Source organism: Platichthys flesus, chromosome 8 (genome assembly GCF_949316205.1).
Source record: "Platichthys flesus chromosome 8, fPlaFle2.1, whole genome shotgun sequence".
Taxonomy (NCBI): domain Eukaryota; kingdom Metazoa; phylum Chordata; class Actinopteri; order Pleuronectiformes; family Pleuronectidae; genus Platichthys; species Platichthys flesus.
The window spans coordinates 15,446,902-15,461,285 of NC_084952.1; the positions used below are offsets into that span (position 1 = coordinate 15,446,902).

At 42.3% G+C, this 14,384-nt stretch overlaps 1 protein-coding gene across 2 annotated transcripts in view; it reads left to right on the forward strand.

The window, feature by feature from the left end:
* The window catches only part of LOC133959007 (glutamate receptor 3), an 84,461-nt gene that overhangs the window by 22,850 nt on the left and 47,227 nt on the right, over window positions 1-14,384 (forward strand). For both annotated transcript variants that reach the window (XM_062394062.1, XM_062394063.1), the window contains exon 3: window positions 1,241-1,480. In XM_062394062.1, the coding sequence (XP_062250046.1) occupies window positions 1,241-1,480 (240 nt within the window). The remainder of the gene's footprint in view (window positions 1-1,240; window positions 1,481-14,384) is intronic.

Consider the following 14,384-nt stretch of genomic DNA (forward strand, 5'->3'; position numbering starts at 1 on the left):
GGCTGCCACTTCCCTACTGAAGCAAACACACTGTACCCACTTGTATCTAAACCTGCAGGATTCTCCCTGACATCTTGTCGCAGTATTACCATATTTATTTGACTCTCTGACGCAGTGCATGAAGATTTCTTTTCACGGATGAGATCAGGATGTTCAGGAGCAACAACCATCTATTTTCATAATTAATCAGTCAATCCAAGGCGTACTGAAGGGGGTTCTAGCTGAAACAATGCTGATGACATCATCAGGGTTATTGCTTTGGAAATCTCTCTTTTTACAGTTCGTTAAGTTAATGTTTAAAATGTGGAATTTCCCTTTAACAAACAAATCTTCAGTCATAAATATATCCCATCACAATTTTCAAAAGCCTGAGGTGGGCTTGTTTTACCCTCAGCCTTTAGGTTGTTTAAAATGTTGGCACAGATATGACAACTCGTTTTTGTTTGTGCCTTACACTATGGACTATGAACATGTGTTCATAAAAAACATTCTAAATGTAAAATTGCTGTTTGGTTTTTGTTTTCCATTTAAATTAAGAATCACTTTCTGGTCAAACACTAATCAATCAAAAACTAGGAATCTGATTGTACAGAACACCAGACCATGACTGATTTATGATTCTTGCTGATAAAATCAACAGATATGAATCTTTCACAGACATATTGGTATGAGTGTTTATGTTTGATATGAAACATTTATATTGCAGAATAAACAATGTCGTCAAATGTTTATATTATTTACAAGATTTGTTTATCTTACTCATCCAATATTCTCTTCTATATATTTGGTTGTTTTTGTGTTTTCTTTATATTTCTTGTTATTTTTAATAAATGTTATGGTAAATCTGTAAAAAATCAGTAACATTTATTCGTCATAAGGCAATCTTAGGAGTCACTGCTAATTAAATTATGTATACATGTATATCCGAAGTTCTTTACTCCCTTATATCGGTATCAGCCCCCAAAAAATCCATATGAGTCTGTCTCTGCAGATCACCTCAGTAGTTTAATGGTATCATGTGTATTTATTGTTTTATATGCAGGATGCTGTCAGTGCTTCATCAACTGCACTGTGGATACTTAGAGTCACATAAACCCCTAATTGCTTGTTAGTGTTGGGTCAAAAGACCCGATCGATCCATCGCTGCCCAAAGTGATGAAGCACACAATTGTGAATGTGCACACACATAATCTGCTGACTAATCTTAACACTGTCCTCTTGCCCTCTACTGTCCCTGCAGTTTGCTCCCAGTTCTCCCGCGGGGTGTACGCCATCTTCGGATTCTACGACAAGAAGTCCATGAACACCTTGACCTCCTTCTGCGGCGCCCTGCACACCTCCTTCGTCACGCCCAGTTACCCCACCGATAATGAGGTGCAGTTTGTCATCCAGATGCGCCCCGCCCTCCGGGGCGCCGTCCTCAGCCTGCTCTCTCACTACAAGTGGCAGAAGTTTGTCTACCTCTACGACACTGACCGAGGTAGGTGACAGCGTGGGCCTCGAGTCAGCGCTTAGATTACAGCATGCAACCACAGGAAATGTCTCCGCGCCTCAAAATAGCAGCCGCACACCGGGGTTAGCAAAGGACAGATTTACCCTGTAATGCTTTATCAAAGCCCTGTAAATGCTCCAACTGTAAACGCTGCACTATTTAACACAGTAGTTTGGTGTAAATGTAAAATATACTCTCTAGCAGCTTGTAATACTTGTAATAAGACATTACACTTTAAGAAACAGAATATCTTATTCTAACAGTGGGCTGGTTGGCGTCAGTTAATCTTCTGTTAAATCACGTTGTTGATATTGGCCCATCATTCATCTGAAATGAGGTGTGTCACAGCTGCTACTGAACCATTCTCTACAGAAACCACAGTCTCTCTCTCTCTCTGCCTGGGGGGGCTGATTATTGTGGGATTTCGTTTATTTTTTTGGTTGGGTTTCTCAGATTGCATTGCCTGGTTGACAATAAACACTGGTTTAATGTAGCCGTTCGCCGCGTGCATGACGACCTGTCAACGCGGCAAATTGCTCATTTCTGGAATTTCTAATGTCAAACGAGAAAACGAGCTCATTATCTCCGAATAGAATGATGATCGCCTCCTCCTTCAGAAACTCCAATTTGCTCAAACAACACCTGGACTGAAGGGAATGATATGTTCAACATGCTACAGACAAATAGAACAACACGTCTCCTTCTTTGTTGAGGTGCCAGACCGTGTCGTGGCCTAGTCCTACTGCAACGGACAGAGGAGTTTACGGTTTGCTTTGTTTATCTGCTCATTATAGAGAGGTCCTGACCTACAGATAGTCTTCGAGCAACCTGTCTCCTCTGCAGTTTGCTCTCGCCGCTCCGTGTTTGGTTCTTTTTATGGTCCAGCCTCGCGCCTCCCCTGCTCTCCCTGTCTTGCTCTGAGGCAGAATGTGAAGTGTGTTTCAGTGCGCGGTCCTCGTTCTTCGGGTCTCTGCGCTTGTAGGGTCCAGAGCTGAGGGCCTCAATCCTCCACACAGCCCACAGATAATATGGGGTTAATTAGGGTCACGCTGACTCGAGCACTCATTGGATCTTCCCTGCAGATGCTCACAACCCACAGCACAACCAGTACCGCCTGACTAACCCATCCATCTCTCTGCTTTTTCCTCTCATGTCTGGAAAGTGAGACGGTTTGGGGCGGAGTCGGGGGGGGTAAAAGCCAGTTATTTTAAAAGACAAGAGGAGAGTGATGACAACCAGAACACGTACACTTTAAAACAGTAAAAACAAGGACAGAAGGCAAAGGAGAAGGAGGAGGAGGGAATAAAACCAATTCTGTCCAGCAATTAAGGCAACGGCAGGTGTGTGTGTGTGATTTGCAGCCCGGTAGCTGCGTTCAGACAATTCCCCGTGTGCTGTACATCCCCGTGCCGAGGCCCATGCCAAGCCGCTTCTACCTCCCTCCCCACTGCCAGGGGTGTAAGACGATCCCTTATTAGTAGGAGGACATTGGCCCCAGGAGGGGATTAAAGTCGTTTATTGATGCACTCCATCCAGCACTTTGGGGGGCTTTGACACTTGGCTCATCAAGCAGACAGATGTGTCAGGGAGCCTCTACCTCTGCTTATCAGGTAGTGCAGCTCCCCTGGCAATATGGACACTGACTGCTGGCTAAACCAGGAGGAGTGACAAGGGAAAATAGTCTTCAAGGGTGCATGTTTTTTACCCTGTGGCTCTGAAGCAAAAGGAAAGACAACTTGCTTTTGTGTGTATTATGTTGAGCTTTGTTTTTGTGTGTCATTCCCCCACAATCCCATCACCGATAGCAACCATCATGGCCCAAATACCATATATCTCCAAAATGTACAATTTAATCGTCAATCTAACTGTTTCCCTCCATTATCTGACTATTTCTCCCGTTTATTTTAACTGCTTCAAAATTGCTCATAATTAACCATTTTAATCATTACTATTTAAAAACCTTAATTATGATTTTAACTGCCTATGTGTCACTTCAGACTAACTATAATATTTCATTGATTGTGTGCTAAGTTCCTTGCACTTTCTTATTAGCATATCTGGTTAACCAGCTTACTAGCCACAGGGTTAACAGAGCATTAGCACGTATGTTGGTCCACAGCAAAGATTGTCTAATCCTCCCATGATCCAGAATCACAGCCAAAATATCCTGGATACAAACGCTGCCATCTTGAGCATTCAGAGCCAGACACTGTGAGGTCTCTGAGGTTAGCGAGGTCTTTCTGAAATGCTTGAAAAAACGTCAGTGTGATAAGAACTACCTAATATGACCAAAAACCTTTTTTGGAAACATTTATTTGTGGTTTGCTTTTACTTTTTCTTTGGTTTATGTCCCGTCAACAAACATGGAGGTTAAATAAATTGGGCTAAATTACCCCATTTTAACGCAGAGAACACTTTGAGAACTGGAAACTAAAAGAGTGAAGGTTAATGTTAGCAGCTGTGTCAGTTGGGGGTCGGGCTTAGCGAATTGATATTGAGTATAGTGCTGCAGGTCCACTGTTTGAATATTCAAATTATTTGAATGGGGAGAGCGTGGTCTAGGGGATAGAGCGGGTGCTCTGCAACAAGAAGGTTGCTGGTTCGAATCCCACTCTATCCCATCTGCATGCCTAAGTGTCCTTGGCAAGATACTGAACCCCTAATTGGCCCCTCATAAATAATGAGTGTTCTAAAAAATGTAAGTCGCTTTGGATAAAAGCGTCAGCTAAATGACATGTTACTTGAGATTTGTTTCCCAGCTTCATTTTTTTTTGGGGACCAAGAATGTTTTGATTTAAGGAAAGAATAGTTGGTTGTGACGACTGTACTACAACCCTGAACTCAGACTCTCAGGAAAGTGGAATACTGGAAACCTAAAAGCATATAAGAAAAAGGTATGGAGAGAGAGAGTGAAAGAGAGCAACTCATAAATCAGGGTTGAGGTGAAATTGCTGAATCAGGGTTGATTGTGCCTGGGAGAGACAATAAATCCTGTAATCATCTGTCTCTGCTGCACAGACCTGGCAATTATCTGCCCATACCTGACCGCCAGAACAGAAAGGGCGAGATCCATCTACCTCCCGCCTGCAACCACCGCCCCCCCCCCTCCCCCCTCTCTTTTTTAAGGGGAAATTTGTCTGCTGACGTAAACTGAAAGGAAAGAAATAAGAATATTCACTATTGGAGACATAAGACTTGGGGGAAAAGAGAGTATAAGGTGGAAGGAGTGATGCAGGGATTGTGAGCTTTTTTTCTCTTGGTTTTCTGATGTTCGGGGATGAATCAAAAAGAGAGAGCAGTAATATCTGTTTGGATCTTTCATCTCTCTCTCAACCCACACGTGTATTAACACTCGCACTCACACACCCACGCGCGAAGTAGCCCGTCAATATAATACCTGAGATAAAAGAAGAGTGGCCACTCATTATGCTGATAACACAGAGCGCGCCGAGGCTCCATTTGCTTCCAGTGCAGTCCCTCCATCATAACGTCTGCTTTCAAACAGCTGTGTGATATCGGTATTTAGGGCACAAATTTCTGTCCATTTCCCTCCGATACGTCGGAGCCTGACGCATATGGACCGTCACTCTGTGGACTGAAAGCACTGCGCTCTGGCCTAAAAGCTTTTTAAGCCAGCCCCAATAACCGAGCCAAATGAATAGTGAGGCTGCAATTAATCTTTTCAATTGACTGAATAAAGCCTCATGGTGGAGCTCAGCTGAATGCTTGTTTTTTAGTAGCGCTGTGTTTTCCACCGCTAATAGGAGAGTTTGGAGAATAATTGCGAAGTTGCCTCCAGTATTGTGGATGATCAATGCTTTTATCAAACATGCATTAAAAAGGCAAACAGGAACAGAGGAAAAGAGTGTGTTGATGTATAATGTTGTGCTTTGCGGTGCATGAGCATGAGGTCAATATTCATTAGTATATAATATGTTAAAATCTGCACGAGCAGATGTTGGGGGAGTACGGTGCCTTGCTCAGAGGCACTAGACAGGGTAGGGAGAATCCCCTTGGATTTTTGGACAGATCAATCCAGGTTCGTCTTTTTGTCTCCGTAGAGTCGAACCAGAGACGAACCAGAGACCTTTCCTGCCCATAGTCCAAGTTTCTGCCACCAGTTCTTTATGTGTGGCACCTCTTTTTCTTCCTGAGATATTTGTTTTCTTTGTTCTTTCCGTTTTGCGCCAGTCCCATGCTAGACACGTTGTCAAGGCGCCCTCTCCCTCACTGTAAATATAAATAAATAAAGTCAAATGAATCGGACATTCTCCTAACATTTCACTAGCTGGCAGTGGCTGGCAGGAAATGTTTTGGAAGAAGTCTGGAGCAACAGAGACGGACATATCCGCTCTCACATAGAGCCCCTGTGGAAATGTTCTGTTAAATGTCAGTGCAGTGAGTTCAGTGCATGTCTTGAAAGCAGCTTCAGTCATGCCCATGTAAATGATCTTCATAAGCAGCTCCAGGAGGCTCATTCCCTCGTAAAATACCCAGAAAGAAAGGTCAAAAGGTTACATAGACTTTGGTCACCCTGAGCTTCCTGTATGACACAGAAACTCTACCTTTTGTTGGTTTGCTTTTGTTTCTGGTTTTGGATTAAATGACTCCACTATACTTGAAATGCAGAGTATAGCCCTAAAGTCAGAGTTTGGCAGTTCTCGTGCTGCACAGTCGCTAGGTTATAATGGAACAATCACTGTTCGGGAGGGGGGGGTATGACAAAGGATCAGTTGTGTGTGTATTCTCCCCCCTCTGCTCTCTCACTGCTCCAACAGTGTTTACGTTTACCCACCCATCTCTCTTCATCACCCTGATTTAGTCAGTTTTGAGCAATTATATTTGTATTTACTAAGCCATGAAACCATGGGAAGTTTTTATCACACCACTGATGGTTTTCAAATGGACTATTTCAAATAGGACACAGATAAACACAAACCTGTCACATATAATCCGGTTACTGGGGTTAATGTAATTTCCTTTATAACTGTGTTACATTTCACATTGACACTTAGTGAACATCAGCCTGCTGAGAGCAAATATCAGTGCTATCTTGTGGTAGGAGCTGGAGCTGCCGCCTCTGTAAATCTGCAGTGTTGTTGTGAGACACAGGATTTCACCCGGACTAAGAGTATCCATCCTCACACCGAGGCGTTGATGCCACATGAAGAACAATGCTGGGCCTCCTGTCGTCTCCTTCCATCATCTCCTCTGCAGATCAATATTCTGAATGTGATACAGTTAAGGGGAGAACGACCCGAGGCGCGGCTGCAGACAGTTGAAAGAACAGTTGAAATAGTGTTCGATATTAAAACCGTCATTATTGCACCGGGGAGTCAAATGTACTTTGAACAGAAATGTGCCAGTTGCAGTCTGGCAGTCAGTCCAACAGAACCTCGGGGGCGCTTCTTTCATTCAGCCTGTCAATGACTGCAGCTGGATCAATTCAGCAAACATCTCTGGAGCAATAAGGTCCATGTTCAGTATCGATCACTGGACGGGGTTTTTCTGACCACGATGGGAACAGCTTCTTGCTAAACACACAGATGAGTGGGGAATGTAATAAACTTTACGGCTTGTGTTGTGTTTGCAGGCTTTCAAACAGTGTTTATCTGTCTGTCACATTCATTGTTAAGATCTAACGATGTCAATATTTAATTCAGATGTACATAACTGACGAAAATATGTATAAAATAGCACGTACAACCCCTTATAGTGCTGCCTTGTGAACACATGGACCAAGATAAATATTGAAATTGTCCTGCACTTTCATTAGCGCCGGCAGCTGTCGCCCAGACGATGGTCTGAACCTAAACCAAAACCAATTTTTGTTTCCAATGATGAAAGTATTGATGCCATTCTGTTGAAGGCAAACACACACAAAAAAGATGTTAAAAAACATGAGTCTAATCAAATATTGGTTCTTTTTTATTTATTTCTTTGCAGCTTAGTGCACATTAAAGCCATTTCAGTACACTTATTTTATAAAAGACAAAACATTTAAGGCACAAATTATTTTACACCATTTCACTTATTTTCTGTAATCTACAATATGCAGTTTCAATAAAACCACAATTACTTAAAAGAAGAACACTTTTCTTTTTTATTTTGTGTGTATTCAGGTGATGCTTAGAAGATCCTAACTGTGTGTGGCACAGATGACAGAGTGGGACCAGTGCGACGCTGACAGGGGACGTGCCCGCTTTGCTGACGTGCCGTTTGTGCGATGTGTAAAACTTGAGGCACGTGTAGAATCAGTGTAACCAATGTTTCAAACAAAACAATTGGTTTGAGCCTTTCAGCAGATTTGAAACAAAGGACAACGATAGTGAAATCCATAATGATTTTTGACAGGCTAATGTGCAGCTACCGCGAATCCCCACCCAGCAGTTTCTCCTTATTCATTAGGCATTCGAAATAAAGCGTCTCCATATTCAGGCTTTTGTTGCATTTCATTTTCAGTTAATAAGTGATGGATGTGTGATTGAAGGGCCCTGAAGATTTGATTTTTTTCATTTTCAATCTATGGGCTAAACTATAATATCCCAGCCATTAAAGCTGCTTCTATTTGCCCAGGCAGAGTTGTAAAGTACCAACACTTGTTCTACAGTAACACTTGTTCACTTCTACCTAATAAACAATGCAGACTGGATTAAAGTCTCTATTAAATGCAGATGTATCAAGGACACGTATCCTCTGTTCGTGCACATGCACTTAATATGAATGAGGACGTGGGTGAGAATCCTCAGCCTTAGATTCCAGCTGCTAATGTTGGGTAGTGAAACGATTTGCGCGCATGTCAAAACATGCAAAAGAAAATAACGTATCAGACTGATGGCTGCATCAATCAAAGCCTACTTGGCTTTGTTTTAAACCCTCATAACTCAGCGCAGACACTGTCAGATCAGCCGCTAACAGCAGCCTGGCACGACTGGCAGAGCGACGTGCCAACATGGCCACCAGGCGTGTGAATGGGAGGATTTGATGACCCCCACGTAGCCGCATCTCTTCTAAATCCTGCCAATTGACTGTAGATAGAAGGACAGATATGAAGGGTGGGGGGGTGGGGGGGGGGGCAATCAGGCAGAGTCAGATACACTACAGCTACAGCGAACCTTGCTCCCTGCTCCTCCAGCAATCCCTTTAATTGGCCACCGGGAGACAGTTGCCTTTGTTCCCCTAAAAGAGTGAAACAATAAATGCCTCCCGCTGCTCGACTCGATGTCTTTGATGGCAGACCAAATCGAGTCCCTCCTTTAATTTGATTTTTAGTGGTTCGGCGTCACTGTGGTGAACAACAAAACAAATCAAGCCGTGTGATACAGCAGCAGACGCATTGCTTTTGGTCTAAACTCCAGTAATTACACACAGAGGCAGACATGAAATGACTGTTTTCTATTTGCTTCAGTATTACCTGTTAACAAAGTGACATGTTTTCATGTGCACTTTTATTTGATGGGGACAGTGCTGACTGATCAACAAATAAAACACAGTGAATGATTTATGTGTATAGGCTAATTTTCATTTGTTGTCCCGAGCCAGTTTTTGAAAGGCGTCCGAAAATAAAAAGACCTATCATATGTTATTATAAATATGTATGGAGAATATATTTGTTCCCAGAACACTGTTATTCATACCATCCATTTGTACAGCAAACCCATGATTAAAACACTGCACCCAATTAAAAACAAGTAAATAAAACAATAGGAAATAAAACCACTAAATAAGAAACAATCAATACACATGTAAACTTCAATGACAGATCACATACCTCACTGTTTAATTAAATTCAAGCTGCATCCATTTTCTTTCACTCTGTTCCAAATGCCTGGATCCACAATCCAACTGGTTCTTTTCCCGACCAATTCCCCATCCTTCCACCAAGTTTCCTGGTGATCTAAAACAAACAAACGCAGGTGGACACATAACCTCCATGGCGGATGTAACCAAAACACATGAAGTAAAGTGGAATGATTACCCACCATCACTAATTTGGTTTGCAGCAGCTCTGAGGTTGCACTTTAGTCCCCGTGGTAAACCAACAAACTATATTTACAACAAACCATCAGCTGCCGTTCTCCTTTCAATTTGTTATATGAGCCATATTCATGCCGTTCCCACACATGCGTCACAAAAGTTCCCAGTCAAGTGCAGTATGGTCGCCCATAATTGTTGATTTATCCTCTCTGCTCGCTTTGTGAGATAATAAGTGTGAAAACCAGCTCCTGACTGCAACCATGTCTATATCATACACCGCAGCTTGTTTCCTTGGCTTTGTGGTCTCATCACAGACGCTATAATGGCACATCAGCTGCACCCAGCTGAGACTTTTATACACACACACATGCCTCTTGTGCTTTAGTGGGCCCTCTCCTTCACACCGTCTTCATAGCGACTAAATTATGCATGCATCAGGAGAGTAAATCAGCTTGGACACGCTGACAAGAAAGGGCACATCAGAGAAGCCGTAAAAACGCAGGAGAAAAATAATATTAAAGGCAATGTGGAGGGAGCCGTGCACCACTGGCATTTCCTATGCCTTTTTTATTTTGCACACATAAACCGGTATCAGTGCCAAAGTGACATCCCGATATATAGATAGTCCAACCTTCGGCGGCCACCTCTGTAACTCAGAAACCCCTTGAAAACCTACAAGTCAAGCACCTGTGCCTTTAAAAAGAAAAAAAAAAAACAGTGATGAGAGCCATCGTCTGTCACAATAAGCACACAATAAACCTCTGTGCTCTCTCAGTGTCCTCTTTTAACTCAACCTGGAAAAAAGCCATTTCACCACCTACCCACTGGTAGCTTCAGCAGCCATGAAATTGCTGCTGGGAGCTTCTTCCTTTTTTTTTCATTACCACAACATGTCCTGGCCTTTGGTTAGAGCAGTGAGAGCAGAGGTTGGAGGCTTTGATCTTTCAGGGACCATTTGTTGGTTTGAAATAACAAATAAAAACCTTATATGTCGCCCTGTAGAGTCAACATGAGCAGAATTATATATCTGGTCCTTTTGTCATGAGAGGTAACGCTCTCTCGTTCCCAGTTTGAGCTCATTAGCCAAAGCTGCCCAGTGACATTTGTGCAGCACTTGATCAGTCCCTTCTGGCACACAGACACACATACACTCACACACTCACACACACACACACACACACAAACACACACACACACACACACACACACACACACACACACACACACACACACACACACACACACACACACACACACACACACACACACACACACACACACATGTTCATCAGTGTGTGTTACAGTATAGGAGTGAGAGACAACAGAACAAAGACAGGCCGAGGGAGATGGAGCAGCTCTGAAAAGTCTGTGGGTGGATTTTCAAAGTGGAAAAGCACCACTCTCCTCCCTCCTCCATGTATGCACTTTTGAAGATATAAAGACAGCATGCTGCTTCTGTTGATTTGTCATGCACTATATTTTTGATTAGGACAACACTTGGCAGCGAAACTGTTTCGATTATAGGCCTACTGTAAACCCCCACTTCAAAGTCTTGGCTCAGACTTTTCGGGCTACTTTGGCATTCGCCTCACGGCTAACGCTTCAGTTCTACCCTGGAGAAGTGGAGGAGCTCACACTGTGTCTCTCGCTGATTCAACTACAACAGGGGTCTTCACCGTTTTTCAGGCCGGGGACCCCCAAACTGGTGGAGAGATGGAGCAGGGACCCCCTACTATATATATTGTCTAAAATTGTGTTTTATATTAAACAGGGCCAAGTGCCATATATAAACATAGCTACCCTGTTATTGTGCATTCAATACTAAGCTATTCAAATATAACAAGGGTTCATATAGTCATGTTTTGAATTTAAACATATGCTAGGTACAGGGTGGCCATGCCACTGCCATTTATAAACATACATCTTGCATACAACACTGAGCTATTAAAGTAATTTTTAAATACATTTAGAAGAGAATGAATCCTCAAGCCACCCGGGATGGTACACATACTCCCAAATTAATGAAATGTCGGACCCTGATGGGTAGCACACAACTTATCTAACCTTGGACGGATGGAGGTTGTTGGGCAGAGGGTCAAATCAGCCTCTCAATATGTTGGATGCATGTTAATGCGTATTTAAAAAATTGGTTGGAAAATAAATCAAAAATTATAAAAATTATAAAAAATGGTCTAATCCACCAAACATTTAGCGACCCCCCTGCAGCACCTCCACGGACGCCCTAGGGGTCACGGACCCCTTGTTGAAGACCTCTGAAGTACAACATAAATTTCCTTGCACATACGGGGAATGCCCCCGTTTTCTAATGATATATTTTTGTTCACTTCAAGGCAAAGTTTACATATATAGCATGTTTAGAACAACCACAGTTGACCAAAGTGCTGAACAGGGTTAACAGGGTGACGTGCGAACATGCAAACAACCAACCAACCAAGAGACTGAAAACACAACGACCCTTGCAGAGGTAACTGAATATTAACTAAGCATCCTAATTATTTGAGAATTGAAACATTGAAATAGTAAATTATTTGAAATATCGCTCAATGATAGTTTAATTCTTGATTTAAAACTCAATTGAATTTAAAGCCGGTGAGAAGAAGTGGGTCTTTATCTAAGCGTTTCCAGGGTCTGAGCGATTCTGATGGAAAAGTTAATCTGTTCCGGAGATTAGGTTCAGCCACTGCAAAATCCTGGTCACCTTTATTTGATCCTAGACCTCGGGACATCTAGAAGCATCAGATTGGTCAAACTCAGTGCTGCTTGATGTGACTTCTGTTTGCTGACACTGCATCTTGTTGGCAGGAGGAGTCTAGAGTTTCGGTCACACAAGTCCAAAAAAAACGCAGCTTATTTTAAACTGATTGTGAGCCTGTCCCAGATGATCAATGAATTGGTTAAAGCTTTTTATTTTGATCTCCACTGCACCAACACTGTTGGGATCTCAGAGCCCGGCGAGCACACTCACACACGCCATGCCTTAATACTGTGAGTACTTAGTTTGTCCTCCTCAACTGTAACATTGATACAAAACATCTCTGAGGATATTTATGGATTTTTACACATATAGAGATGTAGTTAATGAAGAGTGAGGCTTTGACGGCTGGAGGAATATAAATAGGCATTTGCAGAATCCTCATGGTGAAGGAAGCTCGTATTACATGATGTCTCCAAGGCCATGTCGTCTGAAAGGATTTACTGAAGTATCAGTATTTTCTGAATCAATCCATTGTACTTATAAGTGACGACATCAGAAGAGGGGAATCTGATCCCTATGTTACACATTACACTCAGCCGTTATTGATAATAATAATAATATTATCGTTATTATTATAAAACAATTATAACAGCAGTTTTTATTTATAGAGCACCTTTAAAAACAAAGCAAAAAAGCAGAGACAAGGGTATTAACAATCTGCAGGATGCTATGTGACAAGAAAGTCCGGCAACAACATTGATGTTGTCAAAATTAGAGTATTGCTCGACTCATTAAATAAATGCAGGACTATGTCAGTTGAAAACATGATCACATAAAAGCAGTAAAAAGAGGATACAAATAATGAATTATTATAAAATGTGATTTGTTAAGGGTAAAAAGACGACATCACATGAAAGAAGGTCTATAAAAATGGGGTTTAAGAAGTGATTTCAAAGAAGTCACTGACTCTGCAAGCCTCATCTCCTCAGGTCGAGGTCATTCCAGAGCTCAGGGGCCCTGATGACAAAAGCACGGTCACATTTACTTTTAGCCTCGACTTTGCAACACCTGAGAAGCTGAGGCTGCGAAGAGGAGCTTAAGGGGTTAACATTTCTGTGATGTTATCGTGGGGCCAGACCCCCAGCATGCTTAGGAATAATACAAAATTTAAACATTATTTTAAGAGCACACAGCACTGGATAAACAACAACTGGTGTAATTGGCTCCAACCATCATCTAAACTCGGCTCTGCTCTGTGGTAAATGTGATGCTTTTCCAATTAGCGCTTGTTTAGGTGGCACCACCTGATGTTCAAGGAAAGATTTATGTAGTACCAGGCGTCCAATCAGTCTCAAACCAGATGCTGTGACTTCCCAATTCAATGGATGTCCAGGATCAACCCCGCCTCGGGCAACAACCGGGTCCTAATCAAGGGAAATTTATTGAGTTTTATCCTGGTACACAGGATAAATGCGATGGCTGATAATCAAGTTGTTACAATCAGTGGCTGAGAAATCGAGTGATCAATTTGACAATGATAGGTGAGGATATGTTTATCTTGGAAGGCTATACTACTAAATGACACTAAGATATTTGGACTAATGAGCAATAAACCCACTCAAAATCAAACGACATTTTACTTTGTCGGTTTGACAGAATTTAGGAGAACTCTAAAGCAGGCTCTCCCAGCAGACTCTGGGTGGATCAGTCGCGGATTCTTTAAGAATCTGGTTCAGCCAGAGTCTATCATCTGTTTCAGCTTTTGAAAGTCTAATCAGCAGACCCCCCCCCCCCCCCCCCCCTTCAGCACTGTTGAGTTGATGCATTGGTTCTGAGAAGGCGTGCAGCCGGTGTAGAGCTGCTTTGTGGATGATTAATCACTGTTCTTATCACCTTAGAAGGCCTTGGTGTTGGACAAACATAAAAACCTTCAGAAACCATCAAAGCTACACCGTGGCAATACATAATTGTTCTAAGGCTCCTCTGACTGAATTTGTTGTTAACTGGGTTTGTAGAATAGATTAACTTAATAACACATATGGGGGAAATTATCAAAAATGACAGAAGAGCAGCATAGAAATAAAGAGAAATGCACAATGTTAATATATTTAAAAAAAAATAAAAGAGGCACCCAACGATCCCTGTGGTTTTGTTTCTCCAGAAGAGACTGCCAGTCTCCTCTCTATGTTTCCATGAGAG